Below are 25,797 nucleotides of genomic sequence, written 5' to 3'. Positions count from 1 at the left end.
TGTAGCACCACATTTCGAAAGCTTCTGTTCTCTTCTTGTCTAAGCTAGTTATGATTTTTTTTAATCAAGTGATTCTTTTTGATACTACCTATGTTATTGAAAGTGAAAGTACTAGAGAATCTTGGAATCGGTGGGTCCAACATCTTACCAGTATTAATAGCAAGCAAAACCGGGCGAGATTCTCGGGGTGGATGAATTGTTTATACACATAATTAAGTTTGTACGGAACCCTCAGTGTGAGAGTCCTAATTGCACTTAGCCAGTTTTTATTTAACTCCCTGAATTCATCTTCTTGTTAGTTTCTTTACTGAGAGATAGTCGAATGTTTCTCAAGATTTCATTATTAAGTATTATTATGTATCGTTAGAGATTAACGGGTAGGTTCGCGGTAGTAGTTTACTACCGCTGCGTTAGAGGTTGACATGACGCGGCACAGTGGCTGCCGGCTGAGCTGTCCGGAGAGCGTCAGGCAGCGGAAGAAGGCGCGGCTGACAGCGGCGGCGCGCCGCGGGCGCCGCCAGATCGATAAGATAAACGCACGGCGCGTCTCGGCGCGTCGCACGGAATTAATAACGGCCGGCTGCCGGCCGGCGCTGTTTGTGGAGGCCGCCGTGATTGAGTGCGCGGGACCGTCACCCGGCTGTCTAATTATGTAGCGCCGGCCCCGCGCCAGGCTGCTCCTGCTCCTGCGTCGGCACTCGGCGCGCATCAACAGATAATCAACGCCACTCCGGCTGACGTATCGCGTCGCCCCTCGGCGCCGCGGAGCGCGCGGGGGGAACTTATTTGACAGCTCCGGGCCGGGCCGGCTCGGCTCGGCTGGGGGATGCTCCCCCTGCGGGAACGGAGAGCCGACCCCTTTTATATGAAGTGCGCAATCTATTGTTTACCCTCGCCTCGCGCCCGGCTCCGGGGGAGTGAGCCATCCGGGCCCGAGGGACCGAGAGGAGGAATTAAGAGGCGGCCGGAGGGGGGTAACGACGCCACTACTGAGTGGTTCTCTTTAACGGTAACCGCCCGGCTAAGCCCGCAGCCGCCGCTGCCGCAGCCGGCGGTCGATAGCCGACACTCTGCAGCCGGGCCACGCCACAGCCTGGGACGAGGGCCGCCCCAGTCACGGCCGGCGAGCCCATTATCTGTCCGCTTTAGCCTCCCTCTTTTTCTCTTAGCCGGCTGCTGCTGCTGCTGCCGCTGTTGTGTGCCGTTTGATGGCCGGAGGGTGAGACAAGTCAAATGCACTGTTGGCTCAATACCGAGCCCCATCGGGGCCGCGCCCTCGCAGCTTCTGGCTGACGGCTCGGGGCAGGACGCGCCTTAATCCCGCGGTGGATCCGCGCTGATGTATCGTTAATGCCCGCTATTAGATTATTTTCAGCCACTTCCCTGTACAGCCCTCTCAGTGTATTTACAATTCCCTGCCTCAGCTGTTGTTTAGAAAGCAGTTTTCGATACTGTTTGCGTTTATCGTATGTCACCAGGTGACACGCTCCTGTGGCCTTGCGGAGCGCTTTCTCATCAGTCCAAACGCTTTCACTACCAAACTCCCCATCCCATTCGGCGTGGAGGGCGGCGAGAATGATTGCTGAAATGGCCCTGTGCGAGCTGTACTTCCTCTCATCGCGTTTTACAAGTCTTTATAGGAGCAATAGGTACGGGATTGTAGTACGTTGTTAGATTTCGCAGTCAGAGCTGATTCTTGGAACTTTTTAAGCAGCCTACGACGAGATGGTTTGCGTCTGTCTTCAAGGGCCTGTCTGTTCAGTTTATTCCACATCTCTCCAATGGGTCAACCGAATCTGTGATGATACGTGCTTCCCTTCCCGTGTGTAATAGAAGTATCTCTGTAGCCAACTATTGTTGTATTACGCTTAGAATGTCTGCACGACAATGTAGTCGGTGTGATTTTGTGGATGATCCTGTAAGCCGGCCGGAGTGGCTGAGCGGTTCTAGGCGCTACAGCCTGGAACCGCGCTACCGCTACGGTCGCTGGTTCGAATTCTTCCTCGGGGATGGATGTGTGTGATGTCCTTAGGTTAGTTACATTTAAGGAGTTCTAAGTTCTAAGGGACTGATGACGTCAGAAGTCCCATAGTGCTCAGAGCCATTTGAACCATTTTTTGATCCTGTAACTGCGGGAACTATGTCTCTATGTATTGTTACCTTCAAGAAGATAATTCATCTGTATGTATAAATAAAATTTTAATATATTAGTGTACAACATAAGTGTATCGATGATTCAGGTGAACCGCCAGTCTCCTCCCTCTCTTGAGGTACTATATAAATGCTTATTATTGTTTTCGCTTGGACTGATAGATAAGTTTCCATTATATAATAACCATTCCTATGTAAACGGTTCTAGCGAATACAGTGTCGTATTTCAAACAATATTTAACCATCGAAGTAATGGCTCACGTATACCACCTGTTCTCTGAGCGCATAACGTCCCATCGACACTTCCGCTACGTTCCCGCTCAGTCTTTCCTGACGAGGGGTAGCTATAAAGGCTCCACGGACGAACTCGCCTCCACTCCGGAGCACACTGTTGGTACTACGTTTTATTTTATCTGTTTTATCTATTCCACAAGCCAGTGTGGTGCCTTTGTTTTATAAATCGAGTGTGCTCTCGTTATGGTTGTAGAATGCATACAAAGTAATATTGTTTCCAAAAGATCTGTAAAAAAAAAAAAAGAAATCTTGTGATCTGGTTATTATGCTTTTCCACTTGTACGCTAGTTGTAGAGTAATGTAGACTGTCATAGTCATAGTAATGTTTTTTTTTCCTGGTGTAGAGGAAATGAAAATAATTCTACACGCTATCTTGGCTGCAAGGAGTCTTATTTATTCTTTGTGTGAGATGAGTATCCCCCTAATATGCACCAAAGCAGTCCAAGACGTCCCAAGCATTTACCACTTGTTGGTGTTCGAAGAACGCAACCCAGCTCGCTCTCTTCGTGCGCAAGAACCAGAAACGTACGGAGTGCTTCAGTTTGGCGATCCGTTGGTCCGATATTCAGGAAAACACTTGAAAGATGAGGAAAAGCTGCACAGCATACATTTAAGCTTTGGAATGTAGCGTTAGTCGTTAAAATTTTTTAATTTAATCTTCCGATTGTAAAATAAAACGGTTTCGTTTTCAACTCGCAAGCATATGCAGCCACGGTGCTCATTTGCAGAAGCAAGGGCTTCTGGTTTAAAAATGAAACGTTAGAAGATCTTTGTTGTTCCTAAAATATACATCTACTCAGTGACTGTGTGTAGGTATTCTGTTACAATATAACAAGACTGAGAGCTGTGGAAGGAAATACTCCGCGTACAAGCGAAGGATCGCAATAAGGTCAGGAGAAATCTTACGCAGAGTGGCAAGCCCGACATTTGAATCTATTATTTGCTCCTGATTATCAGCCCAATGTGTTCTCTACTCTGTCAATCGGATAACACGGTTGGCATCGCAAAAAAAGCAAAGCTTCAAGTTCGACACCTTACTGCTTCACTCAGGTCTAATGCTAGGGAATTTTGAACAAACGGAGTTGGTAGTATAGCGACAGCTGGTAGTTAGAAGCATTAGCTTTTCATTGCCGAACAAGCTGAAACGCTTGCGTGTAATCCCTCTTACACTTCTACCAAGCAAACTGTTTGCTATTAAATACGACGACACACTTTTGACCTGCTGATTCAGTTAGTTACGTTGACCGGTTATCAAAACGAGTATGCGAGGTGTGAAGGGGCAGGAATAAACAGTTCATTTGAGCATCACTGAATGTGCATTTTTGTAACTGTTATTTTCCAAAATATCTTGAGCGTTCAGAAGACATCTGTTCCTTTTAAATTCCTTTCACGCGAAGAAGGATAATAGGCCTCCCCAGTCTCCACTTGCTCTGCGTGCAGCGGTCGGACGCTCTCCTTCATGTCACTCCAGGACACGGCGCCACGCTTCGTGCATCTCCAGATAAGCGCGCGGCTGCGGCTCCGCTCTGGCGTATGTTTGCGGCTGCTCTCGCATGTACAAGTGCGCACCTGTGGAGATGATTCTGCTACACGTGTCAACGCTCGCCGCCAGAGTGCAGCGCAGCACGGCAGTCGGCTCGGCCGCCGCGGTTTCGTAAAGATGAATGATGGACGCGCCGGCGCGGCGCGAGTAGTGGCGCCGCCAACGCGTGTAAAGCGACGCGCAGACAGCTTGACTGACGACGCCGAAACCGCACCGTAGTTCACCGTGCTGCGCCGCTCCAGCACCGGGAAGAGTCTGCACGGGCTCTGTACAAGCTGCACTCTCTCATATCCCGTAACATATCCTCCGCTGCGTTCTGCCGGACCGAACAGGAGGTGATAAGGTTCCTGTTTGTCTCGGTAATCCCGTAACAGGTCGTTTCGTAGGGCTTTGAAAATACCTGTTTCTAGACTCCACTCCGGCAGTACAAATCTCTTTCCTGCAGGTTCTCCGCGTCTACATGTCTTATAAATTAAGACTTTCCTATCTTTGAACTTTGCGGTTCGCGGGAGATAACAATTTCAGTAATTTCTCTAAAAACGTGCCAAGTTGAGAAATTAATAGTTTATTGCTCTGAATTTATCTTTCTGTAAACAAATTTGGTGAAATATCTGAAACGGCATTCTACGACATTGACGATAAACAAAGGAGTTTATTCGGGTTTAATATCCTGTTAGGTATAGGCGCAGCGTGAACAAAGATGGCGAAAGAGCAATTGAGGTGTATACATTAATCAATATAGGCAAACTGCGGAACACCTAAATCAGTATAGCTACATTTGGGTCTGAACTGGCTCCTCTCGAATACGAGAGTTGTACCTTAATCACTGCGCTATCATGAGCGGCCGTGTTTGGTAAGAATGAATCTTATAACCTTGCTGAAGACTGACAGTAATGCTAAGATTTAAATCGTAAATTGCGTACTGTTTATACTTCTTCCTGCTTATTCTCCCTCGCCTTCTTCTTCTTCTACTACTACTACTACTACTACTTCTACTGCGTCGTCGTCCAGGCTTTAAGCTTATTCTGTCGGCACAATTTATCTGCTCATCTACATCTCTTCTGTCGGCTTACGTATGCGCTACATATTCTCCTACATCTATACTCTGCAAGCTATATATGTAAGTTGCATAGGCATCTACGCTCTATACTCTTATCTATAGCCCGCCGGTCTGGCCGAGCGGTTCTAGGCGCTTCAGTCTGGAACCGCGCGACCGCAGGTTCGAATCCTGCCTCGGGCATGGATGTGTGTGATGTCCTTAGGTTAGTTAGGTTTAAGTAGTTCTAAGTTCTAGGGGACTGATGACCTCAGATGTTAAGTCCCATAGTGCTCAGAGCCATTTTGTTATCTATATTTCGTAAGCCACCGTATGATGTGTGGCGGAAGGCACTTGCTGGTACTATTGCCACTTCACTACTTTTGTAATCCAACAGCGAATGGTGCTTCCGAAGAATGATTTTTGTTAAGCCTCCGTGTCAGGTAATCAGCTAATACTGATGAGAGCATTCTTGTATTGTCCAGCTTCCCTTCACGTTTGTATCAGATGTTCCGGTATATATTGTGTCCTTCCTTGGGTAAGTACAAAAGGTTTAGTGTCTTAACGACTGGTCGGTCCTAAGCTTTTTCATACTGCTTATTGCTTCGTTCACCTCTGGATTTGATTTATTAATGTGAATATTTGCAATTCGTACCTTTGCTCGGCGTCCAGACTATATTTTAGGTAATTCGCTGGACAAGTAAAGATCGAAAGGACTTAAGCGCATGGCATCTCCCGGTAGGACTACGCAAAAAATTTTAAAAAGTCCAGTAAAGAGTAGAGATATTCTAAAATCTTGGGGTTGAGGACATCTTTAGTTAATGTTAAGCTCACTGCACCTTGGAAACACTGGCAGATAAATGTAGTCAAGAGAAACATTTCACTCTCCTCCCCTTTCTCATTACGCTCAGCAGCTGCCAAACGAGCACGAGTTCAACAGGCAAATACTCTGTTTTAGCGGAACTAATACTCGTCTCTCTTAGTTTCTTCGTGTTTGTGTGTCTCCCCAATTATTTTAAATGTGTGAAGACATGCATGTTTCAAGAGATTTGTCTCCTCGTGCTCTTTCGTCCACTTAAGATTACTTAATCACAGAACTAAAAACATTGTTCAGTACACGTAATCTTATATGTTTATGGTTCATTTAAAATTGGTATATCTGTAGAAGAAACAGGTCACCATTCGGCTGAAGTAATTTGAGAAAGAAACTACTTAAAGCTTAAATTTGAGTGTAGGGTTGTATACTGTGTTTGCTAATAAACTGCATCATTGTCGATCACTTCAAAGTCTCGACACAAGTAAGATTTTGTATCAGTACAGACGTTGTGAACACGTTCTGCTATGGCGTTTGTGCAAACTACTTCATGCTACTCCAGGGACGGTTACTTCAAAATGGTCACAGCCCATTCTTCATCTATCTCACTTAATGTCCCCGTCGATGACAAGCTTGTCATCGACGGGACATTACAAACCTAAGAAAAAAGTCTCTCTAGCACCTCGCATTTCTGTTCTGTACGGCAACAGTGTGAAACATGAGACATAGCGCCGTTGAAATCTATTGAAAATCTTTTTATTTTCGTGATGTTCATTAATCCATCGAAAGGAAATTTGATTTTTTTGACTTTACCACCTATGAGTACAGTCGGTTCCCCTTAAGGCTCAATAACCTTACGGTTGAGAATGTTTGCTATATTTCATTGAAGAACTGTGTACGATCTTAATTTTGACAGAACTTGTTTTACACCTTTGTGAACTGCAGTAAAGTGCATGACACCTTGCATCGATTTTCCGGTTAGTCTACGCGCAAATGAGTTGCGTGATTCATTAACACGCTATACCAGCACACAGCTTCTCTCGACACCCCTCTGTTTCCGTCATAGTCTTCCAGCAAACCCCGTTCTCTTGTGCAGACGGTTGCTACTTAATGGCCGCTGTCCAGGAAGCCTCCTTCACCTGCTGCTCTGTTGCAGATACGGCGCGGGCTACGACCTGGCGGCGCGGCGGAAGAACGCGACACGCGAGTCGACGGCGACGCTCAAGGCTTGGCTAAACGAGCACAAGAAGAACCCGTACCCCACCAAGGGCGAGAAGATAATGCTGGCCATCATCACCAAGATGACGCTGACGCAGGTGTCCACGTGGTTCGCGAACGCGCGTCGCCGCCTCAAGAAGGAGAACAAGATGACGTGGGAGCCCAAGAACAAGACGGACGACGACGATGACGCCATCGTATCGGACGGCGACGACAAGGATAAGGACGACCTGCTGCTCGACGACAAGCTCAAGGACTCGCGGAGTTCAGACAAAGGTGAGTTCTCGGCTAACCTGCGCTATTATTTTCTTAATTCCACTCTTGTTGCCACTACCAATGTGAGATCATCAATTGTGGGGCCCCATCTAACGTCATTTTTTCCCCTTGTAACAAGTACGGTGTACCATAAAATGTTCTAATAACTACACAGATCGTGAAGCACCAGCCAAGCTGTGTAGCATCCATCACCCATCGCCCTTCTGAAGGTGATTCGCCACATAGAATTAAGAGTGTGCTGTTTCAAAAAGTTCGCGACAGCTCAAGAGAACGGAGAAATAGTGAAACTACGGTGACTACTCCTATGATTTCAGCGTGACGTGCCAAAATGATTGACATGAAACACTCACCGGGTCCAAAAGTGTGTAAAATAGAGCCGCAACAAGAATTACTCTCATTGACATCATGTTGGGTGGCCAACTCACAACCAAACTGCGTTGTTCGAACCTCATTTAGATTCGCGGTACGGTACAGACCAGAGTCTCACTACAACCTAACGGCAAATACTTACATTTAGTGATAGGCCGCTTTGCACAGGTCACTAACCATTTACGTCCGGACGACTTGTCTGGCGTATCGGTAATTTTGTTTAAGGAGTACTGCGTGGAATTACGATTAAAAGTAAGAGATCAACGACGGGTAAATGAATGTCCTCACTTCGGTATAAATTGCGCAGTCGAAGCAGCACACGCCGCTTGCTTGTGCACTGCAGCGCCTAGAGGCGTGAGCGGACTGCCCGGGCGCAACCCGCTAAAAACGTGAGCTTCGCATCATAGGCTCCGCGGCGATTTATTTGACGACGAAGCGGTCGCGCCAGTGCGCTGCGACTATCAAAATACCTAACTGTACGTTACTGAGAGCAGACTTCACATCAGACGGAAAAAGGCGGTGAGGTACATTAATTTATAACCTGTATGCTAGGAAAATGTATACGTGTATGTACAGATTCCTTCGTGTGGCTGAACGTCAGGCGTAAGTGTTTCAATCGGACGGCACTTTGAAGAATTAGGTCTCTGTAGCCAGTTAGGTAACGGGGAAAAGACGACCTGCAATTTAACGTGGAATTCGAAACATGTTTCGTTTGCGGCAAATCTCGATTTTATTGAGAGGTGATCGGCAGTTTAAAATAACAAAACATAAAAAAATACGGCTTGCCAAGATTCGATCCCACGACGTTTAAGTTATCATGCACACCCTTACCAGTAGATCACCAAGAGCAACTGAGAGTCGGCTCTCGAAAAATGACGCCATTTAGGACCATGTTCTAGGCGCTTCAGTCTGGAACCGCATGACCGCTACGGTCGCAGGTTCGAATCCTGCCTCGGGCATGGGTGTGTGTGATGTCCTTAGGTTAGTTAGGTTTAAGGTAGTTCTAAGTTCTAGGCGACTGATGACCTCAGAAGTTAAGTCGCATAGTGCTCAGAGCCATTTGAACCATTTGAATGATTATAAAAAATCCGCTTCGATTGCAAAGAGAAACCTGATGTTCACCTAGGTTTCGGCGCGGATAACCACGCCTTCTTCCGCGCCGAAACCTAGGTCAACATCCGGTTTCTATTTGGAATCGAGGCGGATTCTTTATAATCATTAAATTATTCACGAATGCTGACGTGCAGGAATGTTAAAAGTTCTCAAAATAAAATTCCGCTATGGATTTTTGTGTCATTCGTGTACGAAGGGTTAAGTATGAGATCGGAAAAAAAAGTTACGTAACTGATAATTTCTTTGGTCTTTACTTTGTCCAGTGCTGTGGCATTTTGTTGCGGCTGATGTAGCGGCTTGCTATGGTACTATGCCACGGGGATTCACCCGATTACAGACACGTAGCTGCAAACATCAAACTGATTTCGCAAGTGAAAATAAAAACGTTGACTGCACCCCTTAGAGTGTCATATTGCTCAGCCGCAAGTATCAGGGATAAAATGATGTCAGAAACGTCGCTCGCGGAATGCTCGGCCGGAATTAATTTCCTCTGTGGATTTGAGTACATAGGGGAAACAACACGTGTCGGCACCGAAGTGCCAGCGGACTCTTGTGCCGGTCCGTGAGTGTCTCTGGGTCGCGGCCCTGTAGTATTCACGAGGCGGGCCGGGCTTGCGGGCTGGCGCCGGGGCTGGGCCGGCGGCAATTCCGGAGCAAGCTGGCTGGCGCCACCATTGATTGCGGGCGGCGCGCCTGCGCACAGCCGGCGTATGGCGGCGTTATGGGGCTGCGGAGGGCGGCTGCGGCCGCGGCTGACCGCGCGGTCTGCCGCAACCGCTGTGGCCCGCCCGCGCCAATTCCCTCTCACTTAGCCGGCGAGAGCTCCTGAAAACTGCGAGAGGCCGACGCTCCGGTCGCGAGGACTGAAGGGCTCCGACGGAACACGGCACGAGGGTTCTAGAACCGACACCTCACTTCCGGGCTTCTCAGTACCCCACTGAGAATATTCGATCGGAGCGCGGCATTGTGAGGTAGTGGGGCACAGACTGTGGGAAAACCGCAACAGAAGAGAACGGAAGCATATGAGATGTGATACTACAGAAGAGTGTTGAAAATTAGGGCCGGCCGGTGTGGCCGTGCGGTTCTAGGCGCTTCAGTCTGGAACCGCGTGATCGCTACGGTCGCAGGTTCGAATCCTGCCTCGGGCAGGGATGTGTGTGATGTCCTTAGGTTTGTTAGGTCTAAGTAGTTCTAAGTTCTAGGGGACTGATGACCTCAGATGTTAAGTCCCATAGTGCTCAGAGCCATTTGAACCATTTGAACCATTTAAATTGAAAATTAGGTCGACTGGTAAGGTAAGGAATGAGGAGGTTCTCTGGAGAATCGACGAGGAAAGGTCGCATCAAACCACTCAAAAGGCTGATGACTGAAAATAATGTACCGCACTGTCCCGTTTCCTCTTACGCAGTAAGTCTGCGATCACTGTGCTGAAGAGCTGAAGAGTTTCAGGCTTCAGTCGCGGAGAACTGTCGGTGCACATTCACGAGAGAAACCCTAGGGTATCTATATCTTCAGCGTTTATTGTCCTGACTGCAATGAACGCATGCAGAACTGATACGAAAACTTCACCTCTTAAATCTAGCAATGGAACAAAAACTATACGTATCGTTAACACATTGACCAGTTGAAGTTTTGAAATAAAAAAGGCTCCAAGTGCCATGATTAGAAATTCTGTAGTTTTGTGAGAGGTTCAAGCCCAGTAACGTATGAAAGGGTCAAACTATCACGAATAAAAATGTAGCACCATACGCAATCAATAGATGCCACGTGGTTTAACAGCAATGCTGTTACCATATGAGAGGCTTGACGTTCCGCGCGGTTTCTCCTCAGTTATTGATAAAATGGCGAAGGCAGCAGACGTTTGTAACAGTTTGAGAGAAAAGAAACGACGAATTAATGTAGAAATTACTGTGGCAGCAATGAGAAAAAAACTGGAAAACTGAAGGAATTAAGTAATGTATCCCTGTAAAAACTCCTTTCCTCTCTCCTTTCTATTCTTTTCTTCTGAAAGAATAGAAAGGAGAGAGGAGAGGAGTGAAAAGGAGGGAGGAAAAGAGTAGAAACGAGAGTAAACATAGAGGGGATGAAAAGAAAGGGCAAAATAAAGAGAACAGGGAAGATCTGGGCAGAGATGAGAAGTGATGAGATGAGAGAGACATGATGCAGAGAAGAGATGAGGAAAGAGGAGAGGAGTATAAACATTATAGTTAAAAATTCAGAAATCTTTATTTTGTGTTTACCAGTCCACTACCATATGTAATCACTCTTATTTCTCGCACCTCACCATTTGCGTTTGTATTTCGTCCCTTACCGGAATACAACGAAAAAGAAAGTGTTTTTCGGCCTGACACAGTCTTGGCATTGTTATAAATGCAATTCTGTTTTCGCTATTCTCGCTCTCGTTTATCAAATAATTAAGTCAAGTCAAAACTGAAAATCCTATCTGATCTTTTCTTCTCCTGTCTGCTTTTTCTTCTCTCTTTTCTTCTCTCTTTTGGTCTCTCCTTTCCACTATTCTCTTTGTCTGCTTTGTTCTTTCCTTCTCTTAAGACCACTCCGCTCTTTTCTTCTGTCCGCTCCGCTCTTTTCTTCTCTCCGTTCTACTCTTCCCTTTCTGTTTCTTCTCTGCAATTACTCGCCCTACTCGTTCCTTTTCTTTCTCTCTGTGTCTTCTGTAGCTGTTGGTCCGCATTGCTGGTGGGTGCAGTTCATTGGCTGTTCGGCCGCAAGCTACAGATTGGCGGAGAGCGGCGCGCCGGTAATTCTCATGCTAATTGGCCGCGAATTTGCATCGCGCTTTTTAATTACGGGGCGCGATGCGAGGTCGGCGAGAGGGCGTACCTGGCTACAGCGGTGCTAACACGGCCCCTCGGAATTTACTGCGTCCGCTTAACAAGGCGGACGAAGAAATTACCAAATTGTATTTTTATCTTGTCGGCTGTAATGAGCGTGTTGTAGGGCCGGCCAATACCCTGCGCTCGATAAAGGCCTAAGTGTAAGGTGCCCTCCGGTGATATGGCTGCAACGACGCCTTAACGGGGTGCACGCCGCGCCACGCGGAACTGCGATTAATCTGAAATTATTTTTGCCGCTCTGGCTGTGGCATGGCGGACGGTACATTATACCTACAGGAGCCGACCAAGGCACTATCGCATGTTGTTTGGTACGAGGGTTTCCATGTACGCGATAACAAACTGTAATGTTGCCGAAAAATCCTCAGCTCGCACTGAAGGGTAAACTCCGCGCCTTTCTTATTCCTCTTCGTGTTAAGATGGTTTAAAGATTATCGTTAATAATGCAGAAAAACCTTCTCAGTTACTTCAGTTTGATCCATGATTTACAGTTACAGGCGTGACTATATTGATTACATAAGCAGTACCTTTCTCACAAACTTCCGTGTTACTCTATATTACATAACTAATTTTTGGTCCTGCGGATCAGTCTTCAGCTTTTTACATCATTTCCATTGCTCGTGAGGGAAATGAATTCGTAAAAAATTGCTTTGCTGTCGCTAAGAGGTTGTACGTTACATAATGTAAAACGTGGATCAAAGAAAATGGATGATACGAGGAGAAAATAAGCGTAACACAAGGAACCTTCAGAACCGATGAGAGAACCACTTCATTTTATCCAAGCAGTGCAAAATCGATAGTCCAACCACTTGTTATTGTTGTTTTAAAGAAAAATAGTACAGTAACTGACATGCACACACAAGTCCGTTCCTGAGGACCCACCATTGACTACAGATTAAATTACTTCAAAAATTCAGCCATTGCGCAACACACGGTGAACAAAAAGCTTTACTAACGACATAAAAGCATAGCAGTACTACATACTCAGCACGAAGGGAAAAACTTACACTTGGTATATAACATTTGTCAACTATTGTATACTATGTTCAACCATGTGAACGTTGAGTGGTGATGTTCTATGCTCCGAACTGTTAACTAATATAAAATCAATAAATGGTCCTTTCATCACCCCTGGCAAGTTTCTCGACCTTTACGTATTTTACCCTTCTTCGCTATGGTTTCCTGGTTCACCGGAAGATAAGAAGTCCTGCACTTATTTGTTTTCCTTAAACCTCCTAATTGGTTTCATGTGACGCACTACAGTTTCTCCTCTTCTGCTTCATCTGTTATTTGTTGCTTACATTCCTCTCCAGTTTCTGCGGTTCACAGGCGCCTCTAGTTCAGTGGAAGTTACTCGTTGATGCCTTAAACATGTCTTATCATCATTTTCCTTTTTCTGCTTATTGTTGCACGCATATTCCTTTCCTCGCTGATTGCGTGTATAGTAATCCACACATGGTGGAATAAAATAAAACACGAATATTTGTAACTGGAGCTGTCTGTTATCAAAGTTCCTATGTACACCTATCGCAGCGTTTTGGAGTCCACGCTCGTTGATCCCATGTGGGAAACGCATTTCCACCGTTCTACCGTACACAATTGGACACTGAACTAGGTCCCACCAAAGCACCTGCTTATTGCCCCATCAAACTTCGTAATGCTCATCATGTGTGTTTTTCTTTTTTTATCTGTTCCATAAAACAGTCCGGAGATTATTCAATTTGTGCGGCTTCATCTGCCCCCATGTCTTGGCTCAGTTGAAATGAAGATAGTGATCGTTCTCTGCCGATTGAAATAGAAAAATACTTTTTCGCCTGCTTCTCTCGTAGGATAAATAAATGTATTTTTGTCAGCTTGTGCGTCTGAATTCTGTTCTTATTGTGGACACCGGGGATTCTAGATATTTCCTTATATGAAAATAAGCCGACATATTGTTCGCATCAAAATATATGACTACGAAGGATGGTTCTTGTGGCATTCGCAACTTACTTTTTTCCGTCTCATAACTGCCAGTTAGTAAAAATAATGCACCGTTCCAGTTGGCGTGTTGAGTTTTTTCCATTTCGTTGAATGTACCTTACATGGATTCATCTTGAGAACAGAGATCCGGGCTTTTTCTGGGCACGAAACACTGACGCAGACTCTGAATAATTGACAGGCTGATACTGATTGCTATTTTCGTATTGTGACGGATCTGATTTCAAATCTCCGTCGGGTCATGCTGATTTGTAGTTTCCTTGGATTCCCCTAAATAATTTCAACCCCTTGTAGGGATAGTTCAAAAATCAGACCGCAGACAACGTCCTCCACCATCAGAGTTAGTTCTACCTCTCTAAAGACTTTATGTCCTTCTAATACTCACAGACAGAGCACCTTAATTTGACTGCGATATGGACAGAATACTAAATGATAGCGTTCTATATTCAATCCTTTGCATTTTGATACCATCGTGTTTCGGTTATAGAGTTGTCAGTTAAATTTTTATTAATTTTTTTTAACGGGTGGTGCTTTCTTATTTCTGGTCTTTCCTTATATCATAGAAACACTGGATTTAGAAATTCTCACTGTGCGCATTCTCTTCATCGCATTTGCTCTTCCTTCTCCTTCTTGACGTCAGTTAATAAAAGTTGAACAAATGTCATCCATTTAATTTGACGTACAATTCCTGTGCTGATTAAGGGGTTTCCTGACAATATGTTAGGTTGTGCAGAATTTGCGTAGAGTGAAGGAATTACATTTGATTGTTCTGTCTTTGTATATAATTGTGTAGAAATTTTACTTGTGAATTACATGCAAAGAAACAGCAGGATTAGGCGAAGATTAGAAATAAAATGAACTTACAAATAATTGTTTAAAATGGAGTGAAAGTCATTTCCCATAGTCCTGAATACTATGTAGGAGAGCCCCATGTTTCTTTTGAATTTTTGCAGGGCTATTGGAAATGACTTATTAGTGGAAACCGGTTGGGATGCTGAACCTTTTACGCGAATGTCTGACAGTGATAAACTGTATTGTTGAAAAGGACTACGCTCGCTACTGCCCTCCGACCGTGATATGGCAAACACGAATACGAAACGAAATGACCTGACAATGCACGCGCCGGTCTCTCCGGGACCGCGACTTAATAAAAACTAATTACGGGATGATGTAGGCGCCTCGGGCGACAGTGGGGCAGACGCTTATTTAAAGTGTCAGCGTGTCGCCGAGGAGGAGCTTCGCTTAGCCTAATAAGGCACGCACGTCTCGGCACGTTACACGTTAGCCGCGGCGCAAGATTAACAGCGGCCCGGCATTAGCCCCGCCATAACCCTAATGGAGACGGCGCATTTCATTTAGATAGCCCGGCCCACCTCGTGACGTGCGCTCGACTGCAGTGGCCCGTCTTTCCTCATACCTACGCTTGACTTTTTCTTACACAGACGGCTGCTAAGGAGAAGCCCGGCAGTTACAAGATCTCTTAAACTATCCAGACAGATTTCCTTCCAAGGCCTTAGATGGAGCAATAGTTCTGATTTATGCATTCGGTGCTCTGTAGCTCTCACGAAACTCCTGAACTTCATTTGCGATTGCTAAGATGTCGTCATCGGCTGCACAGAATTTATTTTAAATTTATTATGCCACTCTTGTATCCGGCAAACAGACGGTTTGGCCTAAGTTACTCTGTGGACGTTCACGTGCAGTATCTGACTCGAAGTACCCGGCTGTAAAAACTTCCTCTCGCTCTTCCCGGATTTTGATTTTACATGGATGTGCTAAACAACTTCATAAGAAAGCTGATCTGCTTCTGTCGAGAGGCCATTCTTGCACAACTAAGCTAGAACGCCCTCTCTTATGACGTTGATATCAACGCAATTTTTAATTAACCACCTGCTGACTGCAGTTGTCGTGGCTCGTAGGTATCCTGAGAAGAATACAAAAGAATTACTACTTCCTTTTGGAGCCGGGTGTGAGGGCAGTTTGGAACTATTCAGTACGCTTCCTTCACCACACGATCAATCTGGCTTCAAGGCGCCAATTACGGGCTGCAGTACACATCCTCTAGCACCAAGGTTTGCGAGAGAGGAGGGCAGGGGAACGTCTGGGAATGAACTTGGATTGGTGGAGTCGGGTTGTCACTGGCGAATGAAGCGTTTTCCTGGAGCTCGACGATCGTCATTGAAGAGCATGGAAACGGCCGCATCCAGATGCACACCTCGGGAATTGAGTCCTACATGTTCAAGGGGTGGAGGAAAGCCACATGTTGGGCTGATATCACGTACACTAGAATCCATAGTTACACAGAGGTGGAGGAAAGCCACATGTTGGGCTGATATCACGTACGCTAGAATCCATAGTTACACAGAGGTGAAGAGGCTTGCACAGGATATACTAGCAGGGGGAGTTACATCCAAGCAGTCTTCGGAATGAAGCCCACAACATAACAACTTCATGTTCGGATGTTGGGCGCATCTGCTCACTATCAACTATGTAGGAAATTCGCCAACAGTCCTACAGGGAACATTTTGGTGCTGGATTCCTTCTCTATATACAGACTCTTGAACACCTTCCTTCAGGAAGGAGGGACCGACCTGATGTTCTACGATATGTAAAAATGAACCCTACTGAGCGTCCTTCTGACCAACTGAAACCTACAATGTGTCTTCTCAAGAACCGACCTCACACACTGGATGGCCTCGGAAGGGCCGCCGTTGATCAGCGGGACAAGTCTGAGCAGCAACGTGTCGACCACCTTCTGGACAGCGTGCCAAGTAAGGTCCAAGCACCTTGTAATGCTTGTCCAGCAGATTTTAACTTCAGCGATGTGCAAAGACATGGTCATCGGAACAGACGACCCTTACTTCATGTTTGGCTTTTATTTCACTGTAAATTTTCAGAAGTCTTACTCTCTTCCCTCCTGCTCACTTATTTTCACACACACACACACACACACACACACACACACACACACACACACACACATCCAAGTGGTGGAAAACTTATTTGAGATTCATATTTATTAGAATCATCCTGATTAACCTAGGCGGGGCGTAGCATTTGAGATTTAACACCTCTAACCTTTGTTGCACCTGGATGGCCCATTTGCGGAAAAGAGGGATCCTTAGAATTACTGTTTTGCCGGGGTTCCGCCAGTAGGGTAGTGCATGCTAGATAGCATAAGGAGTAGAGTAGAGATGTCGGGGCGGCGTGAGGCAGGCTGTGGCTGGTGTGTCGCAGACGGGCTGCACCACGTGAAGGCGGAGCACGCGCTCGACGAGGACGACGAGCTGGACGAGCGGCGCCACCACCACGCGCACCAGCAGCACCACGCGCACCAGCACCTGCTGCACGGCCACCACGGCCTGCTCAAGGACGAGCTGTCCAAGGACTGCGGCGTGCCGCTGCCCGCCACCAAGCCCAAGATCTGGTCGCTGGCCGACACGGCCGCCTGCAAGACGCCGCCGCCCCCGCCGCCCGCGGCGCAGCAGCCGTGGCTGGTGCCCGCCACCGCCCCCGTCGGCGCCATCAACAGCTTCGCGCTGCCCTCGCCGGCCTCCTCCGCCGGCGCCGCCGCCCCCTACTCGCGCTACGGCGGCCTCATCACGGCGCCGTACGGCGGGGGTGGCGGGGGCGGCGGCGGCGGAGGGGGTGGAGGCAGCTCGTCCGGCTTCCCCGAGGTGCAGACTGACACGCCGCCCCAGACGCCACCTAACATGAAGCTGCCCAGCGTCGCAGGTACGGGCGCTTCTCCTCCCTAGGCCCAGGGCTCTTCCACTTTCACTCGCTGGAAAGAATGACAGCACTACTCGACTTAATGTTACACTTTTATGGGTACTGGTACCGCGTCTTTCTTGTGAAGCCTTCTGACACAACCTTTCGGTCTTCTTGCTGTATGACCTCCTTCCAGAAACTTCTTTAATTAATTTACTTTCCTTCTCCTCCTCGGTGCAGGCTGCCAGCTGACAAATTACATCTCTTCAGCTACTGCAACATAACATTTATGAATCCATATACGTTATAAAAGGTATGTATGTATCTTCCACATGTTCTCCTAAGCTCCTGGAGCAATTTCAGCCAAACTTTGTACACATGTCCTGTCAGGCAACAATCGCTGAGAGGGTAAGAGACACGTGTCTAACATTCTTCATGAGACATGACGTCATAGACAATGAGATGCGTGAGAAATTGCTGCATCGTGCATGAAATTTTAATACATTTGTTCTTTACTACCAAGACACTCACACAGTCAAGTCCTAATACGGAAATCCCTACACTTGGCAGCGCTTTTGTCAGCTGTCAACTGCGAAAAGCAAACGGCTGTAGGGGAAAACTGTAGCCCTCTATTAAGTTATGAAGAGGCGGTGGCACAGAGACGTTTACAAAATCGCGTTATAGACACGCGAAGCCGCTGCATCCATGTTTTTCAATTTGGATACTGTATTTAACCATTGTGCATTAAGTATATTTCTTTGTAGAACTGTTTCACATTTTCGAGGATGTTCCGTGAATACAAAGAAGTGAAATTTTTTCATTGCTAGTAGAAAATTGACAAAATGAGTACCCGGGACATTAGATCGTAGCCAACAAACCACTATGTCTGTAAGGGACTGAAGCCCTCATTATAATCAGAAACAGAGACACTGAAGAAAGCCAGGAGACAGAACGACTGTTAATGAAAAAAAAATTTAGGCCCAAATTATAATAAAGAAGGAACATACAGTAAGAGAGCAGATAAGAAAAATGAAAAGTACACCAACCTCAATAATATTGTGATATGAATAAACGTACGCCGCAGTTCTACGGGTGTATTAAAAGACTGGAAACAGATTATGGAATTCTTCAAAGGTAGTAATAAAGGTACAATAGAGAGACAACGAAATGGATAGGTGCAGCAAAAGATGACCTGCAGCAGGCAGAAATAATACAAGTGACACACCAGGCAGAAAAAAAAGTATTACGTAGATGGTTCAGGACAAGACAGTTGACCTAGCAGGAAATCCAGGAAGACCATAATAACTTCGTTTGACAGTCTGCAGTCTGATGCACCTGTTATCATTAACACAGCAGAACTCTCTCTTCACGACACTCTTCTGACAATTAGCCACTCTTGTTGCGCTATGGTTTCAGCGAGTAACGACATCTGTTACTTACTTTCTAAAGTTCCTACGTATAATGTGGGCTGTTGAGAGGATAAGGGATGAATAGTAATGAAAGAATTTTACAGAGGAATTTCCAACACTCTCTGCAGCGACGTATTCTTCTTCCTCGAGTTTTCATCTTCTCCATCGTGTAGTCATGGCTCTGTTTTTCTTTCTTTCCCGAGCCATTCGACAGGAAAGAAAGTAAATACCTATTTCCTTTCAACATTTAAAAATACTGTTTAAATTTTTCAGGCCTAAGCTCAAAGTTGAATGCATTCCCAAATAAAAGAGAAAAAGTTAATGGATAAATTATTGCCTCTATTCTAGTAGGCCCGAGAATTTTTATTCTCTCTGGACAAATACTTAACTTCTCGCCTGCGTAATTTTCTTGAACAGAACTGATATATATATATATGTGTGTGTGTGTGTGTGTGTGTGTGTGTGTGTGTGTGTGTGTGTGTGTGTGTGTGTGTGTGTGCGCTATATCACAGCTCATAACGTTACTAAATAAACTTTTATTTGCCGTAATGGTGGAAACGCCTTCTTGCTCTATCAAATCTGAGCGTCTGCATCTGTCGCTCCTGTGGCTAAAAGAATTTGAATGGAGTGATTCTCAATGATTTTTGTCATTCCTCTTCTCCTGTTACGTTTCTCGTGGCCAGCAGTTTCATACCTAATTATCCTCTTACCTCCAATGAACTCACCGTAACCGTTTGTCAACAGATTTATCATTTATTTTCTCCTGCATGCAGTAAGGTAGAGTATTAGCTTTCCTTGGTTGTATTAAAATAAGTTGAGTAAAACTACCGGGGTCCGGCTTAATGCTCTACTTGTTGCATTCAGCGTGTATGACTTCAGTCATCTATTTCCATTTTTTCTGACGGAAATTCTTGACTTTACTTCTGTGTTTATTATTAAATAATAAAATGAAAACTGAAAATACGCTGCTACAAAGTGAGTTTCTGAAAGAAGAAAGAACAATGTCAAAAGTTTCACCTGATATATACAACAGAATGAAGCTGCATCATCAAGATTAAGCCCGTATCTCGTTGTCGTGCGGTAGCGTTCTCGCTTCCCACGCACGGGTTCCCGGGTTCGATTCCCGGCGGGGTCAGGGATTTTCTCTGCCTCGTGATGGCTGGGTGTTGTGTGATGTCCTTAGGTTAGTTAGGTATAAGTAGTTCTAAGTTCTAGGGGACTGATGATCTAAGATGTTATGTCCCATAGTGCTCAGAGCCATTTGAACCATTTTTTTTGTCAAGATTAAATGAGGCGAAAGACAGTTTTGGGTTTAGAAAAATGACGATCTGAAATTGTTTGCTTTTCACAACCATAGATTAGTTTCTATAGTGAAGTTCTTTTTAACGCACTAGACATTCCTAAGTGGAAACAATCGCACTCTGAACGCAGTTTTAAAGACAGTGAACTCGTACTCGTATTCCAGTTTTGACACGATGTTATAAAAAGATACCAAAATTATATATACATTGTCTGAAGGTCGGAGCACAAACAAGAAACTTTCACCTGTAGAAAAAAAGACACCACACTCCGCATACTTCCTGGCAGTTGCTTGTTCATTAGGAAGAGGGAACTTACAAAGGTTCATCCGTGGCCCAAGTATGTAAATACAATTAATGAGCCGGCCGCAGTGGACGAGCGGTTCTAGGCGTTTCAGTCTGGAACTGCACGACCGCTACTGTCGCAGGTTCGAATCCTGCCTCGGGCATGGATGTGTGTGATGTCCTTAGGTTGGTTAGGTTTAAGTAGTTCTAAGACTGATGAGCTTAGATTTTAAGTCCCATAGTGCTCAGAGCCATTTGAACCATTCGAACAATTAATGAAACTGAAATACGAGCTAGACGTACTGCAGTTCGCATTTTTCAGTTGGCACTGGTGGCTCCTAATTCGTGGCATGTACCAACAGTACATAATCAAGCCTAGAATTGCAAAGAGCCTATGAACCGGCCAACTAGCACTCACGCACCAACACACATAGTTAATTCTGATAACTAACACCTCCTCCGTTGTGATGCATTCTGTGCTTTATATAGAGGAATGGAAGAAATAGTGAAATATGCCGTGTCTATGAAATAAGCCATTTGATCCAATAAATCTTCATCTCCGCATACCTCCTGTAATCTAAATCGATTTTTGGATCTTGTCTTGGTCTCCCTCAACAATATTTACCCTTCTCTCTCCACCCCATTCCTCCTCCTCCTCCTCCTCCTCCTCCTCCTCCTCCCCTCCCCCCACACACTTCCCTTAATTACCAAATTGGATATTCCTTGATGATGTGTGCTATTAACCAATCTCTTCTTTTATTTATTCACAGATTCAATTTGGTACCACCCTATTATTTATCCGCTCTACCCATGTAATGTTAACCGATCTTCTCTAGCACTATATTTCAGAAGTCTCCGTTCAATAGGAGTCTGCGCTTCATATAAATACCTTTAGAAAATATAAATGTTTAAATTTACGTTCAGTGTAATCAAAAGTCTGTTTTTCAGAGCCGTTTCTCTTGCTTTTGGAAGTCTGCATTTTATGGCCTCTATACTCCGGCAATTGTCAGCTATTTTTCTGCCAAACAACATAACTCGTCTACTGCTTTCAATGTCTATTTCCTAATCAGATCCTCTCAACATCGTCTGATCTAACTCACTACATACTTCGGTATCTTTCACTACTTGCTTGTTGTACAGATTGAATAACGTCAGGGAAGGCTCCTCCCCTGCCTCACTCCCCTCTGAGCCAGTACTTTCCTTTCATGTCTGCTCATCATTGTAACTGCAGTCTCGCTTCTGTACAAGTTGTAGGTAACCTTTTTTTCCCTATGTTTCATCATGCTGGGTTCCGAATATTGATGGATGTATTACACTCAATTTTCTTAAAAGCTTTCTCTAAGTCTTTCTGTTGTTGCTGTCATCAGTCTTCTGGCTGCTCTTATGTGTCAACGTATTCGTCTCTGAGTATCCCTCACGCCCATTATCCTCATTTATTTGTGAATGTATTACAGTCTCGGTCTTCCTCTGCAGTTTTTGCTCTCTACGGCACCCACAAGTACCATGTAAGTTATTCCTCTATACCTTAACTGGTGTCTTATCGTCCTGTCCCCTCTTCTAGTCAGTATCCTCAACATGCGTCTTTCCTCGCCGCTTCTGTCGAGAGCCGCATCATTTCTTATCTTACCAGTCCACCTGATTTTCTACTTTCCTACGTAGCACCAAAATTCAAACGCTTCGATTCTCTTTTACGGATTTCTCACAGTCCATGATTCACTTCCTTACAGTGGTGCACTCCAAAAGCAATTTCCTAGAAGTTTCTTGCACAGATTAAGGCCGGTAGTTGATAGTAATGACAGACGTCTTTTTCCCAACGCTTACTTCTCTACCTGTACGATTCTCCTTTTCATGTCTTCCTTGCCCCGTCCGTCATGTGTTATTTTGCTTCCAAAAACAAGCAACGGCCGAACAGGCCTTGAAGAACCAGCAGCACCGACCGGCCGCCGTGTCATCCTCCGCCCTTAGGTGTCACTGTATGCAGATACGGAGGAGCATGTGGTCGTCACTCTCCTCTCTCGGCCGGTGTCAGTTATTGTGACCGGTGTCGCTACTTCTCACTCAAGTAGCTCCTCAGTTGGCCTCGTAAGGCTGAGTGCACCCCGCTTGCCAACAGCACTCGGCAGGTGTGACCCATCCAAGCCCGACAGCGCTTAATTTCGGTGATCTGACAGGAACCGGTGTTATTTGCTCCCAAGGTAGTAGAATTCCCTCACTTCGCTTACTTCATGGTACCCAGCTTTTATGTAGAATTTATTGCCTCTCTCATTTATGATGCTTGTCGTTGCTTTAGGGTTTGTTCATTTTACTTTCAGTCCATACTCGGAAATGAATTGTTTGACGAGCGCATTCATTTAAATCTCCAAATACTATAAACGTCGCTTAGCGTTTCCTCAACCTACAACATGTGATGAAAAATATCTGTGCATCTATTGGTGGACATTCGTGTCGTGTGTTTCTACTCTTCGCCTTTACGACGGCTTGAATTCTGCTGGGGACTTTTTCAATGAGATTTTTGAATGTCTGTGGAGGAATCGCGGCCCATTATTCTTCAGGAGCCGACACCAGATATGGTAGTCACGCTGGGCGCTGCGGTTTGGAAGTGAGTCCTCATTCTAACTCATCCCAAAGGAGCTCCGTTGGCTTCACATCGGGAGGCTGGATAAGTCATCGATTTTCGGAATGTTATTGTCCACAAACGATTGCTTCACAGATGCTCCTTTATGACAGGGTGCATTGCGCTGCTGATACAATCAATCTTCGTCTGCGAACTTATCCTAATTTGTACGTAGTACAACATGTTTGTTTCCATCCGCTTTTACGTATTTCTCAAGCACAATAAGGGGACCATGCCCAAACCGTAAAAGCAAACCACACCGTAACATCGCCTCCTTCGTACTTCATTGTTCGCGCTACATATGACGGCCGGTTCTCAAGGAACTCGCCAAACTCAAACCCTTCCATCGAATTGCCACAATATGTAGCGTGATTCATCACTCTATGTCAGTAGTTTCCAGTCATCCATTGTCCTGTGGAACCGTTCTTTACACCACCTCAAGTGCTGCTTAGCACTGACTACAAAAAGTGTGCCTTATGAAGAGTTGTTCCACCGTTGTACTCCATTTTGTTGCTGCCCACGCACAGTAACGGTGGCAGCTGAACTGATGGGACCACCTTTGAACTAACAAATGATTCTTTTCGCCGATGTTCCCTGCCCGTCGGTGCAGGAGGCTTGTCTTGGTCTCGCCTGAGCTGTGTTTGTCCCTTGGTGTTTCCACTTCATAGTCACATCACCTACAGTCAATTTGGGCATCTCTGAAAGGGTTGAAATGTAGCAGATGGATTTGTTGGTGAGGTTAAATCCACATTAGCAGTCCCCGAGCGCCGGTCGAGGTGGCCCGGCGGTTCTAGGCGCTTCAGTCCGGAACCGCGCGACTGCTATGGTCGCAGGTTCGAATCCTGCCTGGGGCATGGATGTGTGTGCTGTCCTTAGGTTAGTTAGGTTTAAGTAGTACTATGTTCTAGGGGACTCATGACCTCATATGTTAAGTCCCATATTGCTCAGAGCCATTTTTTAATTCCCCAAGCTCTCCTGAGTGACACATTCCGCTGTTCCTCCTTCTCTACTGACAACACAACACTCCCTGCCTCCTTTTATGCCGACGGGTCCGCCTCTCGTGACATCTAGTGGTCAGTTTCCATTACATAGGGGTGCAGAGCTACTACTGATAAGACAGTGTATCTTCTTAAGATGAGGTGCATTTGACGGTAAAGAACAGCAAAACGCATTGTCCACCCACAGTGACGGGCAACCTGCTGGCGCCTTCGTCGGGCTCGTCGTGCTTCGGCGGAGGTGGGGGCGGCGGTGGCGTGGGCGGTATGGGCCTGGGCGGCGTGGGCGGCATGGGCGCGTCGTCGAGCGGCTACGGCAGCCACCACGGGAACGCCGCCTTCCTGGGCGGCTTCTCGAGGCTGCAGCAGAGCCAGGCGCAGCAGCAGCCGCAGTCGCAGTCCCCGCACAAGGAGCAGCGCGGCCTGGCCGCCATGGCCGGCGTCAAGGAGCCCGCCTACCCCCAGCAGCAGCCGCCGCCGCAGCAGCACCCGCAACACCACCCGGCCATGATGGCCGCCGGCGTCGGCGTCGGCGTGGGCGTCAGCGTCAGCGTGGGCGGCGGGCAGGCGGCCGCGGGGCCCGCGCCCGCCGAAGGCACCGCCTTCAAGCCTTTCTACAAGGGGTACGCACACGCTCTCTAATCTCGTCTCTACCACTGTATCATCGCTGTGTGTGTAGCGCCAATACCTGGTGCGGCATAAGAATAGCCCCGACAGTCACCTCTGCTATCGCCAGCTCTTAGATGATAATCGCAGAATGCTGTTGGCGATGCAGATGCTGTGTGATTGTAAAAAGTAACCTATGGGTCTGCGGGAAGACTTAAGGTGTTTGCAGAACGAGATTTTCACTCTGCAGCGGAGTGTGCAAGCACTTGCCCGCGAAAGGCAAAGGTCCCGAGTTCGAGTCTCGGTCCGGCACACAGTTTTAATCTGCCAGGAAGTTTCATACTTAAGGTGTTGCCATAGAGGCGTATACAAAACCGCTACGTGATTAGTTGTTCTAGAGGCGCGAAGCAGCTTAGCCGAGTTCACTTTGTCAGGGCTCATCTTTCGCCGTATGGACTAAGTAACTGTTGTCAAGGTCTGAGGCTGGGAGGAATCTCGTGTCTACCACGGCTCATCGTATTCGGAAAGACTGAACCCGTCAGCACAGCTTATGATAAGGGCGTCAGAGGAGAACGTTCGACTTAGCAACAGTCTTCGGTATTCATGTGCCAATCTTTCAAACCAGACGTTTTCGAAAAATTTCGAACTTTCATGTATGACCTGTTATCTATAAAAGTTATTATGCGGCCAATATAATCACTAATTTGTGGTAGCCATTGGTGTTTTCGCCTAATTTTTCCCTTCTGCTGTCCATGGGTATCGAACTAACGATTCCTGGTTCGGTGATACACACATACTGTGCCATATTGTCTCAACAGAAGGCTACCTAATGTGTTCCAAAACGCCGCACCTAAAAACGGGATTTTTCCTGGCTACAATATAGGGTAAAAGTATGAATATTACATATTTCCTCCTGATTAGACAAATCTAGAAAATCTGTCCATTCTTTTTACATTTGGTGTGGTCTACGGTGGGCCTTAAGATGCTTGTGGGGGCACCATTAGTTCATGGGGTGGTTCCTTAGAAAACCCTCAAACAAGGATTTTTTTCTCCTTATTTGCTATGAAAGTCGAGCAGGAGATTCCAAGACGACTGTGCACAGCAAATGGCTGAAATTTTTACAGTAAGATTCCGATCTCGCCACTCTCAAAAATTTTCTTGTTATCTTTATCCGTTTCCGAGATACAGAGGTTCAAAGTTAACTGGACACACAAAAGCGATTGTGGGGCGGAAACG

General features: G+C 46.1%; 1 protein-coding gene across 1 annotated transcript in view; it reads left to right on the top strand.

Annotated features, from left to right (window-relative positions):
• The window catches only part of LOC124611678 (homeobox protein araucan), a 319,751-nt gene that overhangs the window by 277,844 nt on the left and 16,110 nt on the right, over window positions 1–25,797 (top strand). The window contains exons 4-6 of the mRNA XM_047140265.1: window positions 6,995–7,332; window positions 16,881–17,378; window positions 24,146–24,578. Coding sequence (XP_046996221.1) covers window positions 6,995–7,332; window positions 16,881–17,378; window positions 24,146–24,578 — 1,269 coding nt within the window. The remainder of the gene's footprint in view (window positions 1–6,994; window positions 7,333–16,880; window positions 17,379–24,145; window positions 24,579–25,797) is intronic.

The sequence above is a fragment of the Schistocerca americana genome, chromosome 1, assembly GCF_021461395.2.
Source record: "Schistocerca americana isolate TAMUIC-IGC-003095 chromosome 1, iqSchAmer2.1, whole genome shotgun sequence".
NCBI lineage: Eukaryota > Metazoa > Arthropoda > Insecta > Orthoptera > Acrididae > Schistocerca > Schistocerca americana.
This window is presented reverse-complemented; position numbering and strand designations above follow the sequence as displayed.